The sequence below is a fragment of the Pleurodeles waltl genome, chromosome 6 (genome assembly GCF_031143425.1).
Source record: "Pleurodeles waltl isolate 20211129_DDA chromosome 6, aPleWal1.hap1.20221129, whole genome shotgun sequence".
NCBI lineage: Eukaryota > Metazoa > Chordata > Amphibia > Caudata > Salamandridae > Pleurodeles > Pleurodeles waltl.
Window position 1 is genome coordinate 1,214,342,095 of NC_090445.1, and position 25,155 is coordinate 1,214,367,249.

The window sequence follows — 25,155 nt, forward strand, 5'->3', positions numbered from 1 at the left end:
TCACGATAAATGAAATTTAAAGCCCTAAGCCCGGCAGAGCCTCACAGAGTGATGGCCATCTTGCCGGCAGTCTAGCCACGCCCCCCCATTATTCTATCATTTATATTATGTTCTCTAAATTGTTGTACTTTACCATGTATGTCTTAATTTACAATCCTCTACAGTTATTTCATTCAGGAGGTGTGTAAGGAAATGGCTCCCTGTTGCATTTACCCCCCACTTTTTGCCTGATACTGATGCTGACTTGACTGAGAAGTGTGCCTGGGACCCTGCTAACCAGGCCGTAGCACCAGTGTTCTTTCACCTAAAATGTACCATTGTTTCCACAATTGGCACACCCCTGGCACACAGATAAGTCCCTTGTAAAAGGTACCAGTGGTACCAGGGGCCCTGTGTCCAGGGAAGGTCCCTAAGGGCTGCAGCATATGTTGTGCCACCCGAAGGGACCCCTCACCTAACACATGCACACTGCCATTGCAGATTGTGTGTGTTGGGGACAAAAAGGCAAAGTCGACATGGCATCCCCCTCAGGATGCCATGCACACAAAATTCTGCCTGTGGCATAGGTAAGTCACCCCTCCAGCAGGCCTTACAGCCCTAAGGCAGGGTGCACTATACCACAGGTGAGGGCATAGCCGCATGAGCAATATGCCCCTACAGTGTCTAAGTCTATTCTTAGACATTGTAAGTACAGTTGTGGCCATATTAAGTATGTGGTCTGGGAGTTGTCAAAAACGAACTCCGCAGCTCCATAATGGCCTCACTGAATACTGAGAAGTTTGGTATCAAACTTCTCAGAGTAATAAACCCACACTGATGCCAGTGTTGGATTTATTTAAAAAAGCACACAGAGGGCATCTTAGAGATGCCCCCTGTATTTTACTCAATTGTTCAGTGCAGGACTGACTGGTCTGTGCCAGCTTGCTGCTGAGAGATGAGTTTCTGACCCATGTGTGGAGGGCCTTTGTGCTCTCTGAGGACAGAAACAAAAGCCTGCTCTGGGTGGAGGTGCTTCACACCTCCCCCCGTAGGAACTGTAACACCTAACAGTGAGCCTCAAAGGCTCAGGCTTCGTGTTACAATGCCCCAGGGCACTCCAGCCAGTGGAGATGCCCGCCCCCTGGACACAGCCCCCCCTTTTTGGCGGCAAGTCCAGGGGAGATAATGAGAAAAACTAGGAGGAGTCACCCACCAGTCAGGACAGCCCCTAAGGTGTCCTGAGCTGAGGTGACCCCTGCCTTTAGAAATCCTCCATCTTGATTGTGGAGGATTTCTCCCAATGGGAATAGGGATGTGCCCCCTTCCCTTCAGTGAGGAGGCACAAAGAGGGTGTAACCACCCTCCAGGACAGTAGCCATTGGCTACTGCCCTCCCAGACCTAAACACCCCCCTAAATTCAGTATTTAGGGGCTCCCCAGAACCTAGGAAACTAGATTCCTGTAACCTAAGACGAAGAAGGACTGCTGACCTGAAGCCCTGCAGAGAAGACGGAGACACCAACTGCTTTGGTCCCAGCCCTACCGGCCTGTCTCCCCACTTCAAGAAAAACTGCAACAGCGACACGTCCCCCAGGGTCCAGCGACCTCCGAGGACTACCCTGCATCTAAAAGGACCAAGAAGCTCCCGAGGACAGTGGCCCTGTTCAACAAAACTGCAACTTTGCAACAAAGAAGCAACTTTTAAAGACCACACGTTTCCCGCCGGAAGCGTGAGACTTTCCACTCTGCACCCGACGCCCCTGGCTCGACCTGCGGAAAAATAACACCACCGGGAGGACTCCCTGGCGACTGCGAGCCCGTGAGTAGCCAGAGTTGACCCCCCCCCCCCGAGCCGCCACAGTGACGCCTGCAGAGGGAATCCAGAGGCTCCCCCTGACCACGACTTCCTGCTTCAAGGAACCAGACACCTGGAAAAGACACTGCACCCGCAGCCCCCAGGACCTGAAAGAACCGAACTCCAGTGCAGGAGCGACCCCCAGGCGACCCTCTTCATAGCCCAGGTGGTGGCTACCCAGAAGAGCCCCCCCCCCCGTTCCTGCCTGCATCACTGAAGAGACCCCTGAGTCTCCCCATTAAATCCTATTGAAAACCCGATGCCTGTTTGCACTCTGCACCCGGCCGCCCCTGTGCCGCTGAGGGTGTACTTTCTGTGCCTGCTTGTGCCCCCCCCCCCCCCCCCCCCCCCCCAGTGCCCTACAAAACCCCTCTGGTCTGCACCCCGAGGACGCAGGTACTTACCTGCTGGCAGACTGGAACCGGGGCACCCCTATTTCCATTGAAGCCTATGTGTTTTGGGCACCACTTTGACCTCTGCACCTGACAAGCCCTGAGCTGCTGGTGTGGTAACTTTGGGGTTGCCCTGAACCTCCAACGGTGGGCTACCTCGGACCCAACTTTGAACCCTGTAAGTGTTTTACTTACCTGTGAACTTAACATTTACTTACCTTCCCCAGGAACTGTTGATTTTTGCACTGTGTCCACTTTTAAAATAGCTTATTGCCATTTTTGCCAAAACTGTACATGCTATTGTGATAATTCAAAGTTCCTAAGATACCTGGGTGAAATACCTTTCATTTAAAGTATTGTTTGTAAATCTTGAACCTGTGGTTCTTAAAATAAACTAAGAAAATATATTTTTCTATATAAAAATCTTTTGGCCTGGAATTGTCTGAGTGTGTGTTCCTCATTTATTGCCTGTGTGTGTACAACAAATGCTTAACACTACCCTGTGATAAGCCTACTTCTCGACTACACTACCACAAAATAGAGCATTAGAATTATCTCTTTTTGCCACTATCTTACCTCTAAGGGGAACCCTTGGACTCTGTGCACACTATTTCTTACAAAAAATAATTACTTTTTAATAGTATATACTTACTTATAGTATATACTTATACTTATATTACTAATTACTTTGAAATAGTATATACAGAGCCAACTTCCTACAAGGTGTAATCATGCTTAATCTGTGAGTGGGATAATCCTCACCTCCTTGTCCTTAATAGAATTGAAACTTTCTGTTACGTTAGCTAGAACATTTTTTCATTCTATGTCAGGACAGAAGTCGAGGATTATGCTGGTCTTACTTACCCCAAAGAGGCCACATGTATGGCTGGTTTTAAATAAAACCACTCTAAGGTTAAATCTGAAGACCAATCGCTGTAACATTTTAAATATCACCCAGTCAGGTACCTAGGGCAAACACTTTCACAGCAATAACTCCACACTGCCAGAGTGTGCACCAAATATTTTGGTATTTATCCCAGCTTCCTGCATAATCCAATAAACCCTTCTAGCGATAGCCAGGGATCAAACTGCCTTGTGGGGTTTCTTAATCTTTACAGGAGCCGTCATTCACCTGGCAGGTAGAGGTCCTCCACAATAGACTCATATGCCTTCAAGAATCTTGCCCAGACTCAGGGAGTCCTGAAAAGCGTGGCATGAGGCAATCATGGGATTACTTTCTATTCTCCTGGTATATGAAAAGTAATCCCATTGGTGTCAACACCTTACCTGTATCCAGAGCTCTTATGTTTGAAACGCTTCAGCAAGGTATGATGCACAACAGCATAACTCATTTACTCATTTACCAGATAGTTCTTTCCTAGAAAGTTAATTTTTAGACCTCCAGGAAAGCAAGAGGTTGAGATCAGTATTCACATCCCCAAGGAAAGAATACTGTAGTTCCGCAGGTAGCGAGAGATAAATGCCCCTTAGAAGTTTCCACACTAACTGATGCTCTCCTGGGCGTTGACCCTCAATTCAAAATGCCCTGCGGAAAAGACCAATCTAAAGGTATTTTCGTGGCATGTGTAGCTGTCGATACACATGCTCTGTGTACTCCTGCAATATAGTGTAGGGCTCGGACATGTACAACTTGTTTTTCTTTGAAGAAGTCTTTGAAGCCACAAGGTATAACAACTCCTCCTGTGACTGGTAATGTGCATGGGCATCAACTCCATAGTTAGATTATTTTTCTTCTTCCATTGGAGTCTGATGTGCTTTGCTGGGGCTCTGAGTTGACAACCTTGTGGCGCTCTGCGTCAAGGCTTCTCAAGTTTTCCATCCGACCCAAACCCTAAAATCAATCTTAACTTTCTTTACCTCTGCCCCCTGAAACCCAAATTCATGCCTACCTCCCTTCAGCTCTACGTACTCCTGAACCCTGAAGTAAGTTAACCTCCTTACCTCTACCCACCCTGAATCCTAAAATCACCCTCATTTCCCTTTACGTCTATCCATCCCTAAACTCGGCCTTAACCCCCTTTACTTCTACCAATCCCTGAACCCTAAAATCACACTTACCATCTGTAGCAAAGTACCTTCAATTGTAAGATCACCCCCACTTCCCCTCCCTCTCAGTTTTGGACTGATGCTGCTGTTTTTTTTTACTCTAGTTCACTGACCCATGCTGTCCAGAGCCCAGTGCATGTGCTCTCACTCCCAAAGTACATGTACAATTGGCTTATAAGTAAATTAAATGAACCAGTCCGGTATAAGTCCCTAGTATATGGTACAAGACTTAATTAAGACTAGTAAGTTAAATGTTTCTAATGTTTCTAGTGGACTGCAGCACTTAATTGTGCCACTGATAGACCCACATGGTAAAAACGAGACTCTTAGCTTACCCTGCAGTCCATTTGGGAACCTCTAAACCCGTCAACTAAAAAAATAAGATAAAAAACAAAAACAACAAAAAACTAGAAGAGCTATTAATAGTGCTTTGTTAGGCAAACCTATCCGTGGGTCTAAGAATTCATGGATAAGGGAGATAGTCACGTTTCAGCTGGACTCCAAATAGAGACCATCTAAAAGGCATAGACCCTATCCCAAAAATGGGAGACGATGGTGCAATAAGAGTAGATGAGGCAAGCATTGGAATATTCAGCATGTTGGGTTATCCCTAAGTGACATCTTGTGGAGAGGAGAGGGTGTCCAAATTGTCCTATGGAGGAACCAGTATTTAGTTTGGCACAGAGAAGCGGCAATTTTATGGGAAACAACTGATTTTCCAAATCAGTCCCCAAGTCACCTGGAGATACGTTGTTGGGCGTGTTACATTTCTTTAATAGGTTAGAGTTCAGACACGTGGTTCTGGGTTTCAGAAGGTTATACAATTTGGAGATTTGGTGACCAGATTTGTTGAAGGAAGAAATGAGAGTAGGCAGAGAGGGAATCCCATGCGAATACCTTGACTTGGCTGTGCAAGCCTTGAGTTTAAAGAAGTCATAGAAATCCAAGTCCAGTAGATTGTACTGGTGTTGGATTTCTTTAAAGGAGAGAGGTGATGGTTGTGTGCATATCTGTTTCAAGAAGTGGATGCCCTTAGAGGACCTGGAGCACCAATGTACAGGTGTGCCATGTATCCTAAGATTGGGGTTATTCCAGAGCATAGACCAGCTAGATTGGTTCATCAGGACCTCCTTGAAGTTTGGCTATCTTAAGGAGAGCCCGTTTGGTCTTCTTAAAATTATATTTGGCCGGTTGGGAGGGGTGTAATCTTGGTAGACAAGAGCACAACCAGACGTAGATCTTCAGGGACCTCTCGTTTGGCTAAGACCCATGAGGGAGTATAGTCTGACTGTTGAGGTAACCACAAGCAACCCTGTCTGGCCAGAAATGCAGTTTGATAGTTTTTAAAGTCAGCCAAATTTACCCTGCCCAGATTTGTGGGAAGTCTTAGTATTTTTTTTATGGAAATCCTGGGGAATTTTTTTGCCATATGAATTTTCTGTGGGATCCAACCCAAATTCTATGCCTAAGTATTTTATCGGATGTAGTTGTCAAGCCAACCCAGAGTCATTCAAGAAGTCTACGATGCATACGTTTTTTAATCACTTGACCTCTGATTTATCCTTGTTGAGTTTGCATCCTGCACTTAAGGAGTAACCATCAATCGTATTGATGGAATGACATGCATAGTCGGTCACAATCAGGATATCATCTGCGTAAGCTGCTATTTTCGCAGTGGTTCTATTCAAGCAATACCATAGATCCAATCATTTGATTGGATGTTATGGAGCAAGAGCTCCAGGACCAGCATGAAAAGTGAAGGACATAGCGGGCAACCCTGTCGCCTTCCTCTTTCTAGCATGAAGGAAGAGAACAATGGACTATTAGCCTACACTCTAGCACAGATTTCTGTAAAGCGCCATCATTATTCTGTTGAAATCATCCGTGCATTATTAGAGGGAGTTGTCTTGGCTTTTTCTAGTATTTGTCACTAAAGGTGTGTGTGATCATTAGACATGCTATTCTTCGTGAGGCCTACCTGGGCACGACTGATTAAGCAAAGTAAATAAAGTCTTTTATATAGGATTTTAGCATAGATCTTTGCATCTAAATTTATTACTGGGGTTGGTCTATAATTTTTAGCAAGTGTTGGATCCTTTTCCTCTTTCGGGAGCGCAACTATAGTAGCTTTACTTGTGGTGTCTGCTACAGCTTCTGACTGTGTAAAGTGGTGAAAAAGTTCTAATAGTGTGGGGGTAAGAGAAGATACAAATGATTTGTAGACGTTTCCCTTAAACCTATCCGGACCTGGAGCTTTGTTTGAGGGTTTTAATTGCTGCCATAATCTTGTCTGGCTAAATGCCGAATTGAGAACCTTGTTATCCTCCTGGGTGATGCAAGGTAGGTGCGTGTGTGTATATATATATATATATATATATATATATATATATATATATATATATATATATTCTGTAAGTACACCCTGCACATTTTGGTGGTAGGCTGGGAGTCATCTTTTATTAATGCGAGTTGTAAAAAATCTCTGAAGAACTCCAGTATCTTTTGTGGATTTGTTTGTGTCACATTTGAATTGTTTTTGGTTGCTGTGATTCCCTTTTGGTTTTGTTGTTTAAATAGGGCACAATCATTTTTCCAACCTTATTTGCTTTGCACAATTTCAAGGGCTTCTATTTATTGATCCAACCCCCCACTTTCTCACTAAATAGCCTGTTGCATTCATATTTCTTATTTGTTAGGAGGGCGAGCGTGGGGACATCTAGATTGGACATGTAAAGGTTCTTTAGGGTCCTGATTTCTTGCTGTAAACACTGTTAGTTTTCTACTATGGGCTTTATTTAGTTTTGTATGTATGTCTATCAGAGTGCTTCTGACGGTTGCTTTAAGTGCGTCCCATTAAGTGAAAGGGAAGACATCTGTAGAGCTGTTGTCATTTCTGTACTTAAGGTTTTTTTTAATTTTATTTTATAACGTCCTTGGATGCAGCATCTTTAATGAATTGATCATGGAAGCGCTAGATCTACAAGATGGTTTCATGTTAACACCTGTGAGTGATAGGGAGATACAAGAATGACCAGAGACCAGTCTAAGGAGGATAACTGGTCAGTGAGATGTGTGTGTGGATCTGATATGAGGAGGGAATCCTACTCAAGAATTGATTATGTGGGTTAGTTAAAAAAAAAAAAAAAAAAAAAAATTGTAGTCACTGGTGTTAGGGCTTTGCAGCCTCCAACAGTCACTTGGGTTAAACCCTGGGCATAGTTTGCTGAGAGATTTTTGAGATCTTGGTGCCTAATATGAGGCTCTTGAGTGGCTATCCAAAATTGGAGCTAGGGAGAGATTAAAGTCACCACCCATGATAATTGGTCCATCATCTGGAATACTGTTTAGCGGGCAGATAAGGAGTTTCAGACATATGAATTGTCTGAGTTCGGCCCATATACATTGAAAACATGTAAAGAGTTGCCAATTTGGGAGAGTTGTGTGAGTATCCATCTTCCTTCATTGGCTGTCTCATGTGAATCTATAGATGGACCCGCTTTTCTGACAATCCGTATCACCACACCATTTTTTCTTGTTTGGTGTGGGAACACATAACTCCTCTGACCCAATTGTGTCAAAAGGAAGCCACCGCTTTAGGCCAAATCTTGGTTTCTTGTAGTAAGATAATATCGTCTTTGAATTTAGATTGGTAGTTTTCACATTTTTTGTGTTTGATTGGGTATTGAGTCCCTTAATGTCTGGAACCGACTGCAGTCCTACTTATTGAATACTACTGTGCAGGTCGGCTAAATAAGGATGGGGTTCATTATGAGGTATGACATTTGGCCGTTGGGTGTCTGCCTGTTCCATAACTTTTTTCTGTGTGCATGTTCAACCTAGCATTAATGTACTTGTGCCAAGTGAGGAGGGTTTGTGGTCTAACAATTTCCAGTAAATGCAAGTGCCAGTCTCGAAGGCGCTGGGCAGTAACATAGCTGAGATGATGACTTCAGACCTCATATTCATTATTATAAAGTTTTACTTTTTACTTTTGACACAACACCTGACTCATCTGGATTTTCTCTCTCCCTCGCGTTTTTTTTGGACAAATTAACCTGTTTTTGTGAAAACCTTCCTCTCAAATGGATGTTCAAATCCACCATCATGGTCTTTTTGCCGCTCACGATGGTGAAGCAGAGGAGAGCGGTGTTGGGATTCAAAGGGCCAGTCTGCATAGATGTGTATTTTGACGTTGTTTGAAATTACTTTGTTTATCTTGACCTATTTCACTGATCTGGAATAATGGGTCAGTTTAGCTGATTTTTCTGAATAGCCTGGTAGAATAATTTCACCAAAATCATGTTGAAAATCAGAGCTTGAATGTCTGTATTTCCCTTATATTGAGAGAAAACTAATAATTGCATGCTTTCACCAATCTACCTTGGCAAGGCATATCAGTGGTGCTGACAGTTAAGTTTTGTAGTTTCTAGTCTGTGTTAATGAAATAAACATAGGTGTATATTGTTGTTTTTATTAACACCACATGCAATATTTTTGATTCATGGATCTTCTGCACTGTTTAAAGGCTGGCAAGAGAGGTAGCACATTACTGCACATACTTTCTCAACTATACACAGTACATGTATACATACCGCTGATCCCATTGTTTGTGCGCTTAAGTTCAAAGATTATATCACCACACTGAAATGGTGGTAGCATTTTCACTCATGGTAAACTTTTAACAGAGCACATATCATAACTTTACATCAAGTAAGAAATTTTCCCTAAATGCTCTTCTTACTAGGAATAGTGAATGAATTGTGCTACTTGACTCACAATTGTAGGCATGTCTAACAATTATTACACTTCTTGCTATTTACATATTTATTGCAGCTCGTCTTTTTCACCAAGCTTTTATAAGCTTTAGAAGACATTTAATGGAGTCAGAATCATTGGATGTGGATCTGCATATTATTCTAAACGACATATGCTGCGATTCAGGCAAGTATATATTTGAAATGTATATTGTGATGTACAGTGCCTGTGTTTCTGTTTTGTCACCTCTTTATCAAGAAATATTTTTTAGATTATCTTCTGGTCGAGTCCGACTTTTTTTCATTTGGTTCCCTCTTGTATGCAGCCAGCATTTTCTGTAGCACAGGCTGTGTACCGGCTTGCACATATATCTGATAACCCTTGCAGTTGGGTAATACAAGTCATTATGTCTGAATCGGGCACCTCTCTTGACCAATTGGGACTTCCAATTCCTTGACATCTAAGCTCCTGATAGCTCTCTGGTCGGGAAGTTTGTCACTCATAATAAATCACAGTGTAGAAGGCATGTGGAAGAAGGCACAGCTACACAAAAAGTAACCCAACTTGTTGTGCCTTGCCAAAGACCATTCTTCTCGCAAACGTGTGTGTTGTTCTGTAGCTTTTCTTTCAGATAAATCTGTAAATTATTCCACAAGTGTGAAATAAAGGACTATACATTTTTTTACGAACACTGCAAAAGGACTGTGTTGGATTTATAGAATTTCAAATTAATGACTTTTATGTAAAATATCCTATGGGACATTGCATTCTGCTAATTGCTAATATACCTGTTTGAGAGATGATGTGGTTTGTGGAAGCTGAGTGTACATACTTAGCTTCTGAGGTGTCACATAATATTCTTCTGTTGCTTCCAAAGAAGTATGAATGATAGTTGCTATCCTGTAAAGTACAGTTGTTATTTTTCTAAGAACACTGGATTCATGGGTGAGAAACAAATATTTTGCCAATCGGCAAATGAAATGTGTGAAACTCAGTCCACTATACACTCTGCATCAAAAATCTTATAGTGTAGTAACATACCTTGTCTTTGACTTGGAAAAAACCCTGTTGTGATTGTCTGTTATTGTCTACACATTTGGACTGTGGATCTGGAAACTTCTCTAACATGGCCAACATACATTGCCATGCCCATAAGATTTTTATTGTGTGATATCCTGATGGTGGCATTATGGATGCAAGTATAGTAGTGGGGTAGCTGACTGTGAATGAGTATGAGTTTTCCCATAACAATATTTCAACAATAGTTTGAAGCCTTGAGAAAGGTTTCCAAGTAAAGCCTTGTTTTATAAGTCTCACGTAAAGGAGTTGTTCAAAGCTTTAGAAGCCTTGAGACACAGGTAAATGAACGTATCAATATCTGCACTGATCATTTACAGTTGTTTTTTTCAGGTCATTAACTAGGCCAAGCAGTGTGAGTACCAAGGATGCCCCACCATCACAACACTTCAGAGGATTAAACTACCTACCAGTGTGTTTGATCAAAGAGAACCTAAAAGTAAGAAACCTTGGTAGGGCAGCACAAGATGTGCATACTTTAATAATCAGTCCAGGTACGATTACAGCAGCAACACTAGTGTAAGTAGCTGTCAAGATGCAATTAGCACAATAGAAGAGGGGGGGGAAAACTAGATAAAGTTAAAACAAAACCTTCCATCAGGCCATGCCAGTCAACACGATGAATAGAGGATCGAATCTTGAAAAAAGAAGACAGATACGTAGGAAAACCAGGGAGTCCAATGAGCAAGCAACCACAATTGCAGCAAGAGTTGAAACCTGTCTGGTCTCCTATTTAATAGCCCAAAACAGGATGTAACCCTGTGGAAAGCAACAGGAAACAAGCCACCATCTTACCTTGAGCACTTAAAAAACAAAATACTTTGAGGATACCTTCAAGAAGGAAAAGCATCTGGCATGGATTGCTAAATTAATAATCCTTAATCTCCCATGCCTGCATGATTGCAAAGATGCTGCAGGCATTAACAACTTCATGGCATGCAATTTTACTGAAAGGCCACCGCAATCAGTTAAGTTTGCCCAGGACACACACATTTAACAAAGCAAAAAAATAAAGCAACAGCACGTTTGGTGGAGTTGGAAACACCAAATATTTCCCTGAGTAAATGGGAGCTAAGTGTGGAGTATGAGAAAGCAAAAGAGAAAAGAAAGAAGGTAAAGATAAAAATATAAAAAAATAACCTAGTGGCAGCTGCTACTGGGTAGGTCTAGTTAGGTCCGCGTTTCCATAGAAAGTGTGTATTTTGTGTTGCTAATAACTGCCGCTGTTTGACGAATCTCCACAAAACATTCCAAAAAAGTGTTACTCTTTGACTAGTTTGTGCATGGAAAATTTCAGGGTGATCTGTCAAGTGGGTGTAGAGATAAAAAGGAGGCCCCAAAACACAAAATCCCCATGCATTTTCCATATACTTATTTAATTTAAGAAGTGCTACTGCAAAAACTGCTGAACGGATTCACAACAAATTTGGCAAGAAGCTAGATCGTGGTCCACTGATTGTGCTTTTTGTGATTTCATGTAAATCCGCTCAGTAGCCTTTTGAGAAATTAAGGTTTCAAAATATGTGTATATCTGGATAGTTGAATCTGCAAGAGTCCCTTGAGAGTCTTTCTGGAGCTCCTGTTTAAAATTAGAGCTCTCCGATTGTCCCAGAGAGCTTTTCCCCCCCTTGGTTTACCTCACTTCTGTGGGAGTTAGACTCCCGTGGGGGCAACCACTCTGATTGGCTGAGAAAAGTGTTGCTTGCAGTCGTTACAGGACTCCTCTGTGCTGAAGTTAAAAAAAACAATAATAATATAAGTCGGCAGGATAATCTTACTCTGGCCCTCTAGGCCCTTTGTGTTTTGCTGTTTGAAATTTCATTACAAAATCAGTAACCATCAGAAAGAGATGCGTGATGGCCCCTCTCTGACAGAATGGAAGGGCCCAGCTCTGCTCATATAATGTGGCCTTTTGAAGTGGGTGAAAATGTTCTGTTATATGCCATTTTTAGATATTTAATGCTTTTATGGGAAATGTCGGTTTTACTAGTAGTGTTTTCAACATTTGGGTAATATTGGATATTCTTCCTGACGTTTATGGCTTAGCCCAAATAAAGAATTATGTTATCACTGATGACATCTCAAATGAGATCATTGACAACATCACTGATGTCTTCAAAGGAAGCTTGGATGATGTAATTACTCTATAAACTAGTTGGCATTAGAGGCCTTAAAGTAAATACAAAATAGGTCAGAATAATATGAAGGATAATTAATGCCATCACAAATAACATTTCATAGATGCAGCAAGTATGTGTTAATGTGCAACATTGACCCTATACCCTACATGTCATGGGTAGCCTACCTCACATTAGCAATCAACCACTGATAAATGGGACACTTTTATTGGATATGGTGTTCAATATGTTTACAGCTGTTTATAGAAAGAAGCCAAGTTCCTCAAGATAATCAACATCTGTTCAGAATTAATGCCCTGCAGTGGACAACTTTTATGTGTATGAAAAGCCTCACTGTCACCGAACCTACATTGTAAAACTAAGTTGTTAGACAAAGAAAAGTGGGTACTGTAATCCGTGTTCTCTCTATGGAGAGAGTCTACTCTGTACCTCACTGTTTGCAGACAGTGAAACTCTCATGAGTAATTCACCACAGACTTAAGTGTCTACTAACGACAGTGTACACTCTACGCAACATATGTCAAAAAATACATTATTCGCTTAAAATAACAAAGGTCTGAAGGTGCTAGAGATCTACCTTCAGCCTTCATACTGTGGTGAAAATGTTACAGATAGCCCACTGTCTAAAGGAAAATGAACACATTTACATAGGTACTGTACTCCTTAAAAAAAAGCGAAGGAGGAGATGTACTCTATCCTAACACTGTATGGTCGACATGTTTCGCGCCTCTACGGTCAGAAATTGATCCAATGGCGTTTCAACAATTTCTTTTCTAGGAGTACAGGGGGAAATTATTCCCTTCAAGTACTCCTTTGCTTATTTTTTAATCTTGGCCTGTCCTCATTTTGAGTGATTAAATTGAGATACCGGGGGTTCAGAGCAAATTTTAACCTATATTTCACGCTCCTTTCTTTTCCTTGTCAGTACTAACTACAGACCCCACTGGATCTGCAACACCATCTTCGGCTGAGTGCCACCACTACATGTGTGGTGGTCCGCCAGACATTGCAGTGCCGGTCTGACGAGGAGTTAGCCCAATGATGATGCTCAGCGTCCTAAACGATGCTTGAGGGCTCTCCTTCTATAGTACTGACACTTCTCGTCCCTGTAGATATATTTTATAGAACAGTGTACTCACTTCATTTTCAAGATCTTATTAGTTAACAACACTTCAACCAGGAAGTGTTGGCAGCCATCTTGGGAAAAACTTGTAAAACAAAATCCTTGCAGGGAGCAGTTATGAACGTGGGCACCAAGAATGTTCTTTTGGAAATGGAAGGGGGGTCCGAGGATGGGGAGATGGACGTGGAAGGGGAGATTGATGAGTATACCTTAACTACACTGGTGTCTTCTGTGATACACTTTCGCCGAAGAAGGGTGTCAGTAGGTCTTAGAAAGTATGTGTATTGTAGCACATCACTCTTTGATCCCCATTTGATTCAATTGAAAGCAGTAGTCAGCACTGTTTGGATTTCTACAGTGACACTAACACAGCACCAAACCTGTCTCTGTAAAGAGGCACTGAAACTTTGGAAGGTTCCACACCACACTTTTTTATTTTGTGTTTCTGCAGTATGGTGGAAACGTCTGAGAAATTATGGGCACAGGATCATGCTCTACAGAATATTCATTATGGGAACTATGTCGTCCAAGAATGGTTTTCACATTTTAATCAAATGTCTCTGTAGAAAAAAAAACTGTGTAGTTGATCAGAGAAGTGATAAGCCCACTACAGAGATCTGTATGTAGTCAAAGTTCCAGGCCACGGTCCCAGTAAAATACATGCGTGGGCCTGTGCCCGTGACAAAAATGCTTTTGTTAAAGCTTTCGGCCAAAGGTTCTAACGCAGGTAAAACATTTGAGTGCGTATGTACCCAAACTCTGTGGACTAGTATGTAAATAGCATGTTACTATCCTGTCTACCTTGCTCAGCCTTTCATCTTTCCTCATTTGATAAAATGATCACAGCGGAGTTGATTGGTAGAAATGGTGGGTATTTACAAAGGTAAAAAATGGGGAAGCCTGCTTCAGTGGCACACACAAAACCAGTTATTTATGTGTATCTATATTATTTTGATTTCTTTGTTGATTCCAAATTTCTTTAATAAACATTTCTTCCTAGAAATCCATTTCTGCCTACCAGCAAGAAGCTGTTTTCCAATCTTTGTCAACATTTCCATACATGGTAGTCGTAACATATGTAAGCCCATTGATTTTTATAAAAAAAGAAAATAATTACAAGTCAAGCATAGTCCGCTTCCAACCCTCAGGCGGCTGCACTGGTCTGCAGTGGGATTTTTGAAGACCATATTTTGGGCCTGGCGGCATCCCAATCACATATAAATACAGGCTTGTGTAGTGGAAAGAGATAAGGCTACAGAATGTGTCTTGTGAACTTAGAACTGGGTTTAAAGTGGTTTCAAGGGCTTCCAAGCATGTGAGGCCCAGTATAAATAAAATTTTATGAAGAGCAACTGGATCAATCATTTAGAATGAACCAGGGCCTTACATTGATGGTTGGATTTCCACTCTGTACACCAACCTATGCTGTCTCTTGCTAATACAGTGATCACAAGTTGTCCCAACTAAGGAGTACTTGGCTCTTTTAGTGCTTTTGCTGTGCCCTAGGGCCTGTGGTCCTGCATTTGTAACCGATAAAGTATCTGCACTAATTTCCTTTTTGCAGATTGCAGACACCTGTCCCGCTTTCTCGTATGTCCTTATGGTTTTTGTTGCTTCCAAGGTTGTTGCCTCCAAACCCCTCAAGCTATCACGTTAGTTATGATTACTCAGCTGTTCCTGATTTTTGGCTTTGCATTACGGGCACTGGCGACCCCTAACATTTTCAACAGGTGCAGCACCGAGGCTGAGAGTGCACACAGCCTGATGCACGCAAATTTAAAAACCTTTTCAAAGAGATAGTAGTGTTGATTTGCGTCCCCATGAGGTATATATAGTCAGTACATCTGATGAAGGGCTGTGTCTCTCTGGACTAGTAATGAAGAACTGTTTCTGGGAGCGAGAGAATATGGCAGTGTTGTTATGAACTTTGTTTCTCCAGGGGAGAGTATGGGACATTGCTGCACAAGACAGATGAGTGCCTCATGTATCAGCACCCTATTTGCTCTCCCCAAGATCCCCCCCCCCCCCCGTCCCCCCCCCCCCCCCCCCCCCCCGGAGCTCCCAACCTAGGAAGCTGCTGGCCTGGAGATGGTTCAAGGTAGGCATCAGCCGCTTTTAAAACAACGTGTTTGACTTTCTGTGTGGATATGCTTTTGAGTGTGTGTGTGTGTATGTATGTGTGAAGTGCTTCAAATCGCTTAGAAGTGTAGTTAACAGATTGCAGTTTTTCTGTCATGTTTAGCAGTACTAGTTTACTAGTTTGCAAAGCATGAGAGATGATGATGGCTGCTGTACCCTGTTTCAGATGCCCAGGAGGTGGACATTGACTTTCCGAGATTTCATTTCACCCCATGCCAAGTGTGAATAGTGCTGTGAATCCGTTCCCATATGTACCTTTTGCATTCTTTTTCTTGTGATTTTGCGTACATTATTTAATAGTGGGTCTACAATTACCAGAATGCCAGACTAAACACCTGGACTGCAAGTACCAAAATTATGACTGGCTTATTCTCTCTGTCTAGGTATCACATAACTTGTTTCTCTGCTTTTGCTTGCTCCACATACCTCAGTGGCAGGCTGTAGGCAAACTATCCAGCAAGGTAGCCCCATTTCCCCAGCTCTATTTTTGTGTTAACGAGGAGCCTAACAAGAATAGCATGACCGGAGTGTTTGTTTTGATCACGAAAGGCACATTTATACTGCCTTCCGTCTAAGTTGGCAGCATATCTTTTGCTGCCTTCTGATTTGTAGAGTGGTGTAGTTTTGAGCCCTGTGTGCTTCTTTACATTTCAGATGGCTTTTAATCTCAAGCTTGGAGCACCCACCTCAGAGGCACAAATAGGTGGGAGGGCTCTGCACTGAAGTGTCATTAAGGTACACACATACAGCCACTCACACATACACTCAGAGACCCAGAAAGCCACTCACAAACCCACTTACACAGCCATACAACCAATCACGCACCTACTTACACACCAATACTGCCACTCACACACCCAAAGACCCATACAGCCACTCACACACCCAGTCACAGACGCATACATCCACTCACACCCACTCACACACCCATACGGCCATTCATCGACCTACTCACACAGCTACTGACATACTCAGCCACAGACCCATACAGCCACAGACCCATACAGCCACAGACCCATACAGCCACAGACCCATACAGCCACAGACCCATACAGCCACAGACCCATACAGCCACAGACCCATACAGCCACAGACCCATACAGCCACAGACCCATACAGCCACAGACCCATACAGCCACTGACCCACCCACTCATGCACCCAGTCACAGACCCAGGCAACCACTGACACACCCACTCACAGACCCACGCAACCACTTACCCATTCACCAACCCACACACAGACCCAAACAACCACTCTCACAGGCACATACAGCCACTGACACACCCACTCACCGACCCACACACCAATTGACCACGTCATGTGTGTCGTAATATGTGAGGCCACATGCAGTGCATTGCCAGGGAATACGTTCTAGTCGACTCAGGTAAGTATAACTTCTGAATTGCAATGGTTTTGTGTGTGTAAATTCTGAACCTAGCTATTACGTCCCTGTGACCTTTTGTTTGTTTCAGTGAATTTCATATAGGAAAACAGCTACAAATAGTATCATACCTGGAACAAGCTTTGATCCTAAACCCTTGCTAAAAATTATTCCTTTTGGAGAATGTTTGCGTACTAGACGCAGTTGTTCTAGTGATGAAGAGATGGAATCACAATTTGCAGACGTGAAGCAAAGATTTATTCATAAAGGTTATCCACGATCACATATTGAATTAGGTGCTACTCGGGCCAAACTTAAAACTTGACAGCAAGCCCTCATAGAGAAGTCATTGCAAACTAACAATGGTCAAAACGATAATCCACGTCTCATACTCACTTACAGCAAAGACATTATAAATATTTTTTTTTAAATTGGAAAATATTGAGAAGTGATCAAGATATTGTAAATATTGTTTTGCAAAGCCTCTAGTAACCTATAGGAAATCACATTCACTCAAAGATATGCTTGTACGCAGCACCAATCAAAACTAATTGGCTGAATAATTAAATGGTCGGCTTCTACAAATGCAATAAATGTAAAGTTTGTCAAATAGCCACAAATTTAAAGACCTTCAAGGACCGTAATGGAAAAGAGATATGTATTACGCAAAGTATCACTTGAAATAGCAAATATGTTGTATATTTGAATGTAAATGTGGCTTATGGTTCATAGATAGTACCATCTGTCCACTCAATAAAAAAAAAAAGAATATTGGCACATGTAAGAGCTATACAACATAGAGACCTGGATTATGTAGTTGCAAAACATCTGGCAACGGAACATACTAATGATTAGAATTTTATTCGATTTTGTTTTGTCTAGCAATGGGGAAACAAGATGAATGAGGTGGAGACAGAGGAAATACATTATTCAATCACGGACTAAGACACCAGGGGGATTGAATGCTGATGAAGAGCTTTTCGTTCATTTCATTGATTCATAGTGCAAAAATAGTTTAAATATGACATTATTTGGGATGAGTTACTGATTTTTATGATTATGATTCATAAAAAAGACAATAGAAAAAATGCAAGGAAATATGTAAAATGAAAAAAAAGAAGAAAAAATATAAAATATGTGAAATGAATCCAATATATTTGTTAAAAATTATATAAATTCGGATCATTATGAATTAATCTCAAAAGAATATTACTAAAATGTTTATAGCACTAAACCTCTAAAGTATAGAGAATATTTATTTTTATTTATTTGCTAATTTCACATGAAAACACATAGCAAAGTTGTCCATTATAAAGTTTGTATTATTTAAAAAGTACTACTTTATTTTATCCAGTTTAAGGATTTAATAAGAAGCAGAAAATGTATATCATTTAATTTTGTTATGGGAATTCATTTTGAAATATAAATTTTAGCACTTCGATTTATTATATACAATTATGTCTATATCTTTAATTCATAGGTTTGTTTTATTCTTTATTTCGAACTACGTTATCCAGAATGTTTCATTACCAGATTCCTGGATGACTAGTATTTAAGTAAAAATGGTGAAGGGACTCACTACTGTGATCAAGACTCCAGGCGAGTTGAAACGCGTTGGTGGCTGTGCAATGCAAGTAAAAGATTGATAATTGGACTTTGTGGAGTGCTGAGAAATTCTTCTGGTTAAATAATTATTTACGTGGATGGGCAGCCGAGCGCATGACATCATACTTCTCAGGGAAGTCGTGGTCACTCAGGTCGCATCCTGTTCTCTCATTCACAATTCAGTCTCATATATAAATGACATTGAAAGCAGTATAAGTTTTAAAGACTGGTTTAATAAAACAACTGCATTTTAGATAGCAAAGCGTGAGCTGCAATAACCAGAACAACACAACAAAGCAATATCAAAATGGTGACGATGAGAGAGAAGCATAAGAATAATGCTATCATATTGCCACTAAAGTTGATGGACTATTTTCTATCTGAATCATAATTTGAGTACGGCTTGTTAAGCTCTAATCCTGCCTTTCAGGTTTCCCCAGGAAGACATCAACCCTAATACCTGAGCAAAGCCCTGTAGTCTGCGTTAGCATCTGCAGTGAAGCATTCAGCATACAGTTGTGGTTCCCTGGCTGGAATCTCCCTATTAACGTGTAATGGGACTAGGAAGTGTTTTTATAATAACACAGCTAATGTTCTAAGAAAATGTCCCTATGTAAGGATGTGTATTTTCTGTGAATGTTGGAGACTAAACTTCTACCACGTTCACCGGCAATGTACCAAACTGTTGCCTTGACTGAAGCACAAAGTGATCAAGAATGCGTTGTTTAAGAACACATTGCTGGGCTAAGCAAAACAGTTAGATAGAAGAAATTAAAACAAGACTGTAAAACTGGTTATTGTAAAAATGACAATGCGAAGCTGAAAAAAATATATCTAGGTCAAGGTGCACAGTGGCCTAGTGTATTAAACTAACATGCATGGAGCTATAACTAAAATGGCTACACAACACCCTCCCCTTGTCGGTTGAAAGTGGTTCAAGCAAAAACAAAAATTTCTCAACCTAAGATATATATATATAAAACCCTAGACAATTTTGACAAGTTAAAAGGACACACAAGTACACTACTTAGCCATTTAAAACATGAGCATGTGGCTTATAACCGAATGCAATGATAATGTCAATTTAGAAAAGTTCTCAATTAAGTACGAGTCATGGAAAGTAGGAGATCTTCCACTTCGGCAGATGACAGAACCGGAAAGTCCACCCCAAAAATGATCGAGGAGCAAGTGTGTTCCATAGCCCCAGTATCAACCAAGGTGGCATCTTGTGGAGTGCCCATTGATGAGTTGATGGCAACTTCCTCCAGGAAGGGTAACTCATAATTAGCTTCACGTAGCAAACGCAGCCTAAGTGCACATGTCTGGTAATGAACCCTTAGCAAGAACATCAACAGATCAGCATCTATTGCTGGGGGCGCTGCTGTGAAAGACAAACTTCCAGTGCATGTTCAAAAGAGCACCAAAGGCACCGGAACACGGGCTGCCCACAATACAAAACCAGTCTGCATGACAAAGACCAGTCACACTCTAAATGCTCCAGGAGTGTTGCTCCAAAATGCTACATCATGCTGTCACGACACAGCTGCGCTCATGGGAGCGCCATCATTAGCCCTTGTTGCGGCGGGACAGCCATTGCGCATAAACAGCAACAACAGGATGCCAGCTAATAAAGGCAAAGTTATCGCAAATCCCCCAAAAATACTACCGAAAATTGAGTGGATAGCTGAAGGTATCAAACCGAATATGGAAGAGAAGGTGTGAACAGAACCAACAGCTTCGAAGAAATGTGTTATTCCAGTCGTGCTGGATGCATTAAATATTCGTCCCACAAGTTCACCAAAGTGTCTCGGAAAGTTTGTATTTAACAGGGACTGTATTTCTGCTGATGTCCTTGCCACTTGAAGCGCGTAGGTCTTGCGTGCAGATGTAAGGGCCACATGCTTTTGAAACAATAAAGCCTTGAGTCTACTTAACTTATCAAAATTCATGTTTGAAGTAGCAATATAAGGCCAGATATCAGCTACCTCCTTAAATTTAGTGGGGGGAAACAGTACGTTTCCACAGCATGTAACGACCTTAGAGACCGAAACAACGTAAACTATTCCGTCTCGCATGCCACAACAGTCTTCACTATTGAGAAGGACGTAGCTGCCGTTTGAAAGCACCTGGAACGTAGGTCTAATCAAGGGGACTGGAACTCCCTTAAGATAACAAGCCAAGTTTGCAGCTGAGGCGTTAAACGCCGCATCCAAGGACCGCTGTTTACAAATCATCAAATGGCTGACAGAAGTCTCACATTCACTACCTCTAAGAAAGACCTCTTTCGTGCCATTGAAGCATTTGTACGAGAAGGGAAGCTCCCACACCTCATGGATATAACTATCTCCCAGCTTTTCATATCTGCCTACCGGAATGTGTTTCAAACAGGAGGTGAATTGTAGTGTGGAAACAAGCAGATTAGTAACCCCGTGTATTAACCACTCTGCCGATGGTATTTCGGCCACGGTAAAAGACAACTTTTCTAATTTCCCGATGTTAAGCATGACCTAAGTCGCTTCTTTCTTAGCCATTAGCTGTTGTTTTCGCGTCAGATTAAAAGAAGAAAATATCTCCCTTGCACTGACGTGCTGCCATGTAACGTGACCCGCCTTCAATGTGTGAAGCGTCCAACCCAACTGCATAATGGACCTGATCTGACTCTGTCCATGGTATAAAGGAGACATATCAGATTGTATAATGTTTATAGCAGAAGAGACAATGTTGATAATTGTATATATCTGGTCGGACAAGGTGTTAATCCCATTATCCACAACTGCCAATGCCTTTTTTAGATTTTCCTGATCTATTTGCCTTAACCGGGCAGCAGCATCTTGTTGGGAAAGTTTCCATATTTCATTGTATACTGCATATAAGAAACGCTTCCTATGTGGTGTTCTGGGACCTAACCAGTAATCTTGTAAATCAGTGGAATTAGACAGGAGATTGAGGTGTTCCTTAACCGCGTTTAGTGAGGATGATTTTTGCCACTGTTGGCATAATTTTCCTAAATTATATGTTGTAATGATATCTGCATGTTCTGGAGATATATAGCGAGCGTCTGGCCTAATCGTCCTAAAACCCCCCCCAGGAGTTAATAAAACTTTGACACCTATTGGTATCTATTGGCCACAATAACCACCCACCTGAATGTGTCAGTGAAGCATTAAACGTACCATTCTGGACCCACTCATCGAGCTCATCTTTAATTGCATTCTTGTATTTTTGCCATTTGTAAAATTTGCAGGGGCAGGTATACTGGGCGTGTTTAATTCTCTGATTGTTGCTAAGCCTAAACAACTCATTTTGTTGCACAGTTTAATTTACGAAGATCATCTGAACAGGAATAAGACATGCTCTAAATATTGTTTCTTTTCCCTTAATTTGCCAATTTTTTGTTCCCCAGACACTTTTCAGATAAATGGATTTGGACCAATATTCATAACCTTCTATTGATAACTGGGAAACAAAGGATTCCGAATATCTAAATTTCGTATTAGTGAATAACATGTGTATATCCTTAGTAGGTGGTACCTTAAAATAATATGACTCAGCATTCTTTTGATTGTGCCCAGAAAAATATGCAAATTTGTCAGAATATGTTTTAGAAACGCCCTTGCGGTGGAGTTGGACAATGTTCCCATTGCGTGTAATTAAATACCATTTTGGGACTGCTCGGTGTGTGTGTGTGTGTGTGTGTGTGTGTGTGTGTGTGTGTGTGTGTGTGTGTGTGTGTGTGTGTAGTGGTTCCCATAATAATTATAGCAAAACATATCACCATAATTTTCTTTGAATTGGTAAGCATCTTCGTTTTCAAATACAGTATAATATTGCAACTCTGTCATCATAGAATCAACTGTTTTCACATCCCAATCATCAGATACAATGCCTGGTATTACTATATCATTCATTGATAATTTGAACACATACGGTATTTGAATAATGTCTGTGGGACCATATATATCAAACATTACTTTGTCCCAAACAGTCCCATCAGGAATTGGCACTGCGGAAATGTTCACGAAAGATTAATCTCTTCGGACTTCGTGTGATGAAAAATGTGGTTTCAAAACCTCCTTCACCTGTTCAACTGTTGATCTTTCAGGAAGAAAATTACCATTTATTAATAAGAAAAAGGTAATAACAAAACCAATCCAAAGTAGAAAGGCTAGGACAGTCAGAGAAAGCCATATAAAGTTCCATGGAAAAATTAAATATATTTCTTTAAGCCAGCTTACGTGTACTTGACAAATCAGCTGTCGAAGAGGCGAATGAGTCTGAGAAATCATTGTTGAAGTCGGCAAAATAACCAGAGGCAGTTTGTGCAAATGGCGTAGCCGTTGTCATTGGTAAAGTTGGTGTTTGCTGTGATGGCACACTATAGACAGCACCATCCGTTTGGCTTGTAGTCGAGTTGACTTGGTCAAATATTTCTAAGTTAGTTGATGTTAGTGGAACTAATGCAGGGTCATCTTCCACCCTTCCCAAGCTCGGAGAGGTATCAGTGTTGGTATAAACAACTTGTAGTTGAACTTCTTTGCCAGTAGTGAGAGGGATTCGGGAACTACTGGATGTTCCTCTTGGTCGGCTGTGCAGGATCGGCCACATGGTGTAATTTGACATTGTCAATTGAAACAAAATGATTTTCTTTGGCACCTGCCAATGGTGGTAGAATAACAGTTCTGGTACCGTGTATCCCTAGTACAGGGACTGGTGCTCGATAAGAAGGGCCAAATTCCTTTTTCAGTGCGACTTTTTTACGTACAAGATCCCCAACTCTGGGAATCCAGTCGGTAGATGTTACTGGCACATTCTTAATTCCTGTGGAGGCGGCACTTTTGGAAGAATTATCACGGAACTGTTGCAATTCCTGTAAGACAGTGACACGTTCATTTATGTCAAAAGGTGTTTCTGCTGCCTCCACACCAGGACCATCAAGATCCGGAACATACATTTAAGGTCTGAAGAGGCACTCATATGAGGTACGACCCCCCCCGGGGCCTTCTAGGCAGGTTGTTTAGTGCTCTCTGGACTCTATACAGGTGATTAAGCCAACTACAACCCGTACCTAAGACTCTGGCTGTTAGGGATTGCTTTAAATCACACTTTAATCGCTCCACAACACTATTTCCCTCGGGATGAAATGGAGACGAGTACTGTAGTTGGACCCCCAACGAAGCCATGGTATCCCAGAATGCCCTTGAGGCAAAAGCTGGGCCCTGGTCCAAATGGAAGGCTGCAAATGCATAGGTACAGATAAAGACTTGCAAATCTTTAATAACCGTCCGAGCGTCAGCCAAGCGTTGTGGCCACACCCATACAAATCTGGGGCATGAATCAACAGCGACTAATATGTATTTGTATGCACTATCAGGTGATAGGGGACCACTGTGGTCCAAGTACACACACTGTAATTGTTTGTTTGAAATTAGGAGGCGTGTCTGCGGCAGGTGCTTGGCCGTGGAAACTTTGATTTGTTGACAGATGTCGCATCAAAGGACATACTGCTTAGTCTCTTTGTAGAGACCTGGCCACCAATAACGGGCCTGTAAGATTGAAATTGTAGCCGCCAGACCCGCATTTGCAGATGCTAACCCCCATGCGCTGCTTTAATCAATTGTGGTCTTATATCTTTGTTAGGGATGTCTCGTACGCCTACGCCTGTTATCTTAACTTCAGCATTCAGCATACTTCCCATATGATAATGTTATTTGTTAGGAAATCCTTTAGGATGGGGCATACCATCATCCGTAGCTTTCACTGCAGCCCAGATGTCAGCGTATGGTTTAGAACTCGAGCAAGTCACTGCAGCTACAGTGGCTACTGCCACTGCTGACTTTGCGACTTCATCTGCCAATGTATTTCCAGCAACGTGTATTCCAACGCGCTGGTGTCCAAGTGTATGTACAACATGTACATTCGGTAGCATCTCTTTCAGGTCAGCTACTTTCCCCCACAGTAGTCTGTGTTTAATGGTGTTGCCTTTTGAGTCTCTGAACCCATTCTGACCCCAATAATGCAGGTCTTCATTAAAGGACTGGACACAATAATATGAATCACAAACAATCGGCGTAAGCTGTGCCAGATCCGTGTGTTCCAGTGCCATCAGCAGCGCTTTTAGCTCAGCCAATTGTGCTGTACAATCCCCTAGGGTCTGTGTAAAGGTATGTAGAGGACAAAATGTGTCCCCTTCCATATAGCCACTTACGACTGCGCAAGCAGCAGAATATTGATGTTTAGTTCCAATCGCAGGTTGTGCAGAGCCATTGGTGTACATGACTCTATGATACTGATCAATAGGCAAAGTATTTGCTGGAACTGGATATTCTATTTCATATTGTAAGAATTCCTGAGTTTGTAACTTTGGGTCAAAAATGTAATCTACATCAGTGTCTGTCAGAGACGTAGCCCATTGTATCCAATGTGGATGTAGTGCTTTTGCGTTTGGAACGCTAGCTTTTGTAACAGCCTCTAGGGCTGTGATTGGAAAAACAACAATAATGTGTTTTCCTTGGGCAAGAGGTCTTTCTTTAATAACAGCCATGTGTACGGCAGTGAGACTTTTTTCTGTGGGAGCAAAGCGTTGTTCAGCTGCTGAATACAAATGTGATTTGTATGCGATCGGGACTCTCACCTTCATTAAATGT

At 41.7% G+C, this 25,155-nt stretch overlaps 1 protein-coding gene across 1 annotated transcript in view; it reads left to right on the plus strand.

The window, feature by feature from the left end:
- Nucleotides 1–25,155, plus strand: part of SUPV3L1 (Suv3 like RNA helicase) — a 1,188,002-nt gene that overhangs the window by 20,197 nt on the left and 1,142,650 nt on the right. The window contains exon 3 of the mRNA XM_069240523.1: nucleotides 9,126–9,233. Coding sequence (XP_069096624.1) covers nucleotides 9,126–9,233 — 108 coding nt within the window. The remainder of the gene's footprint in view (nucleotides 1–9,125; nucleotides 9,234–25,155) is intronic.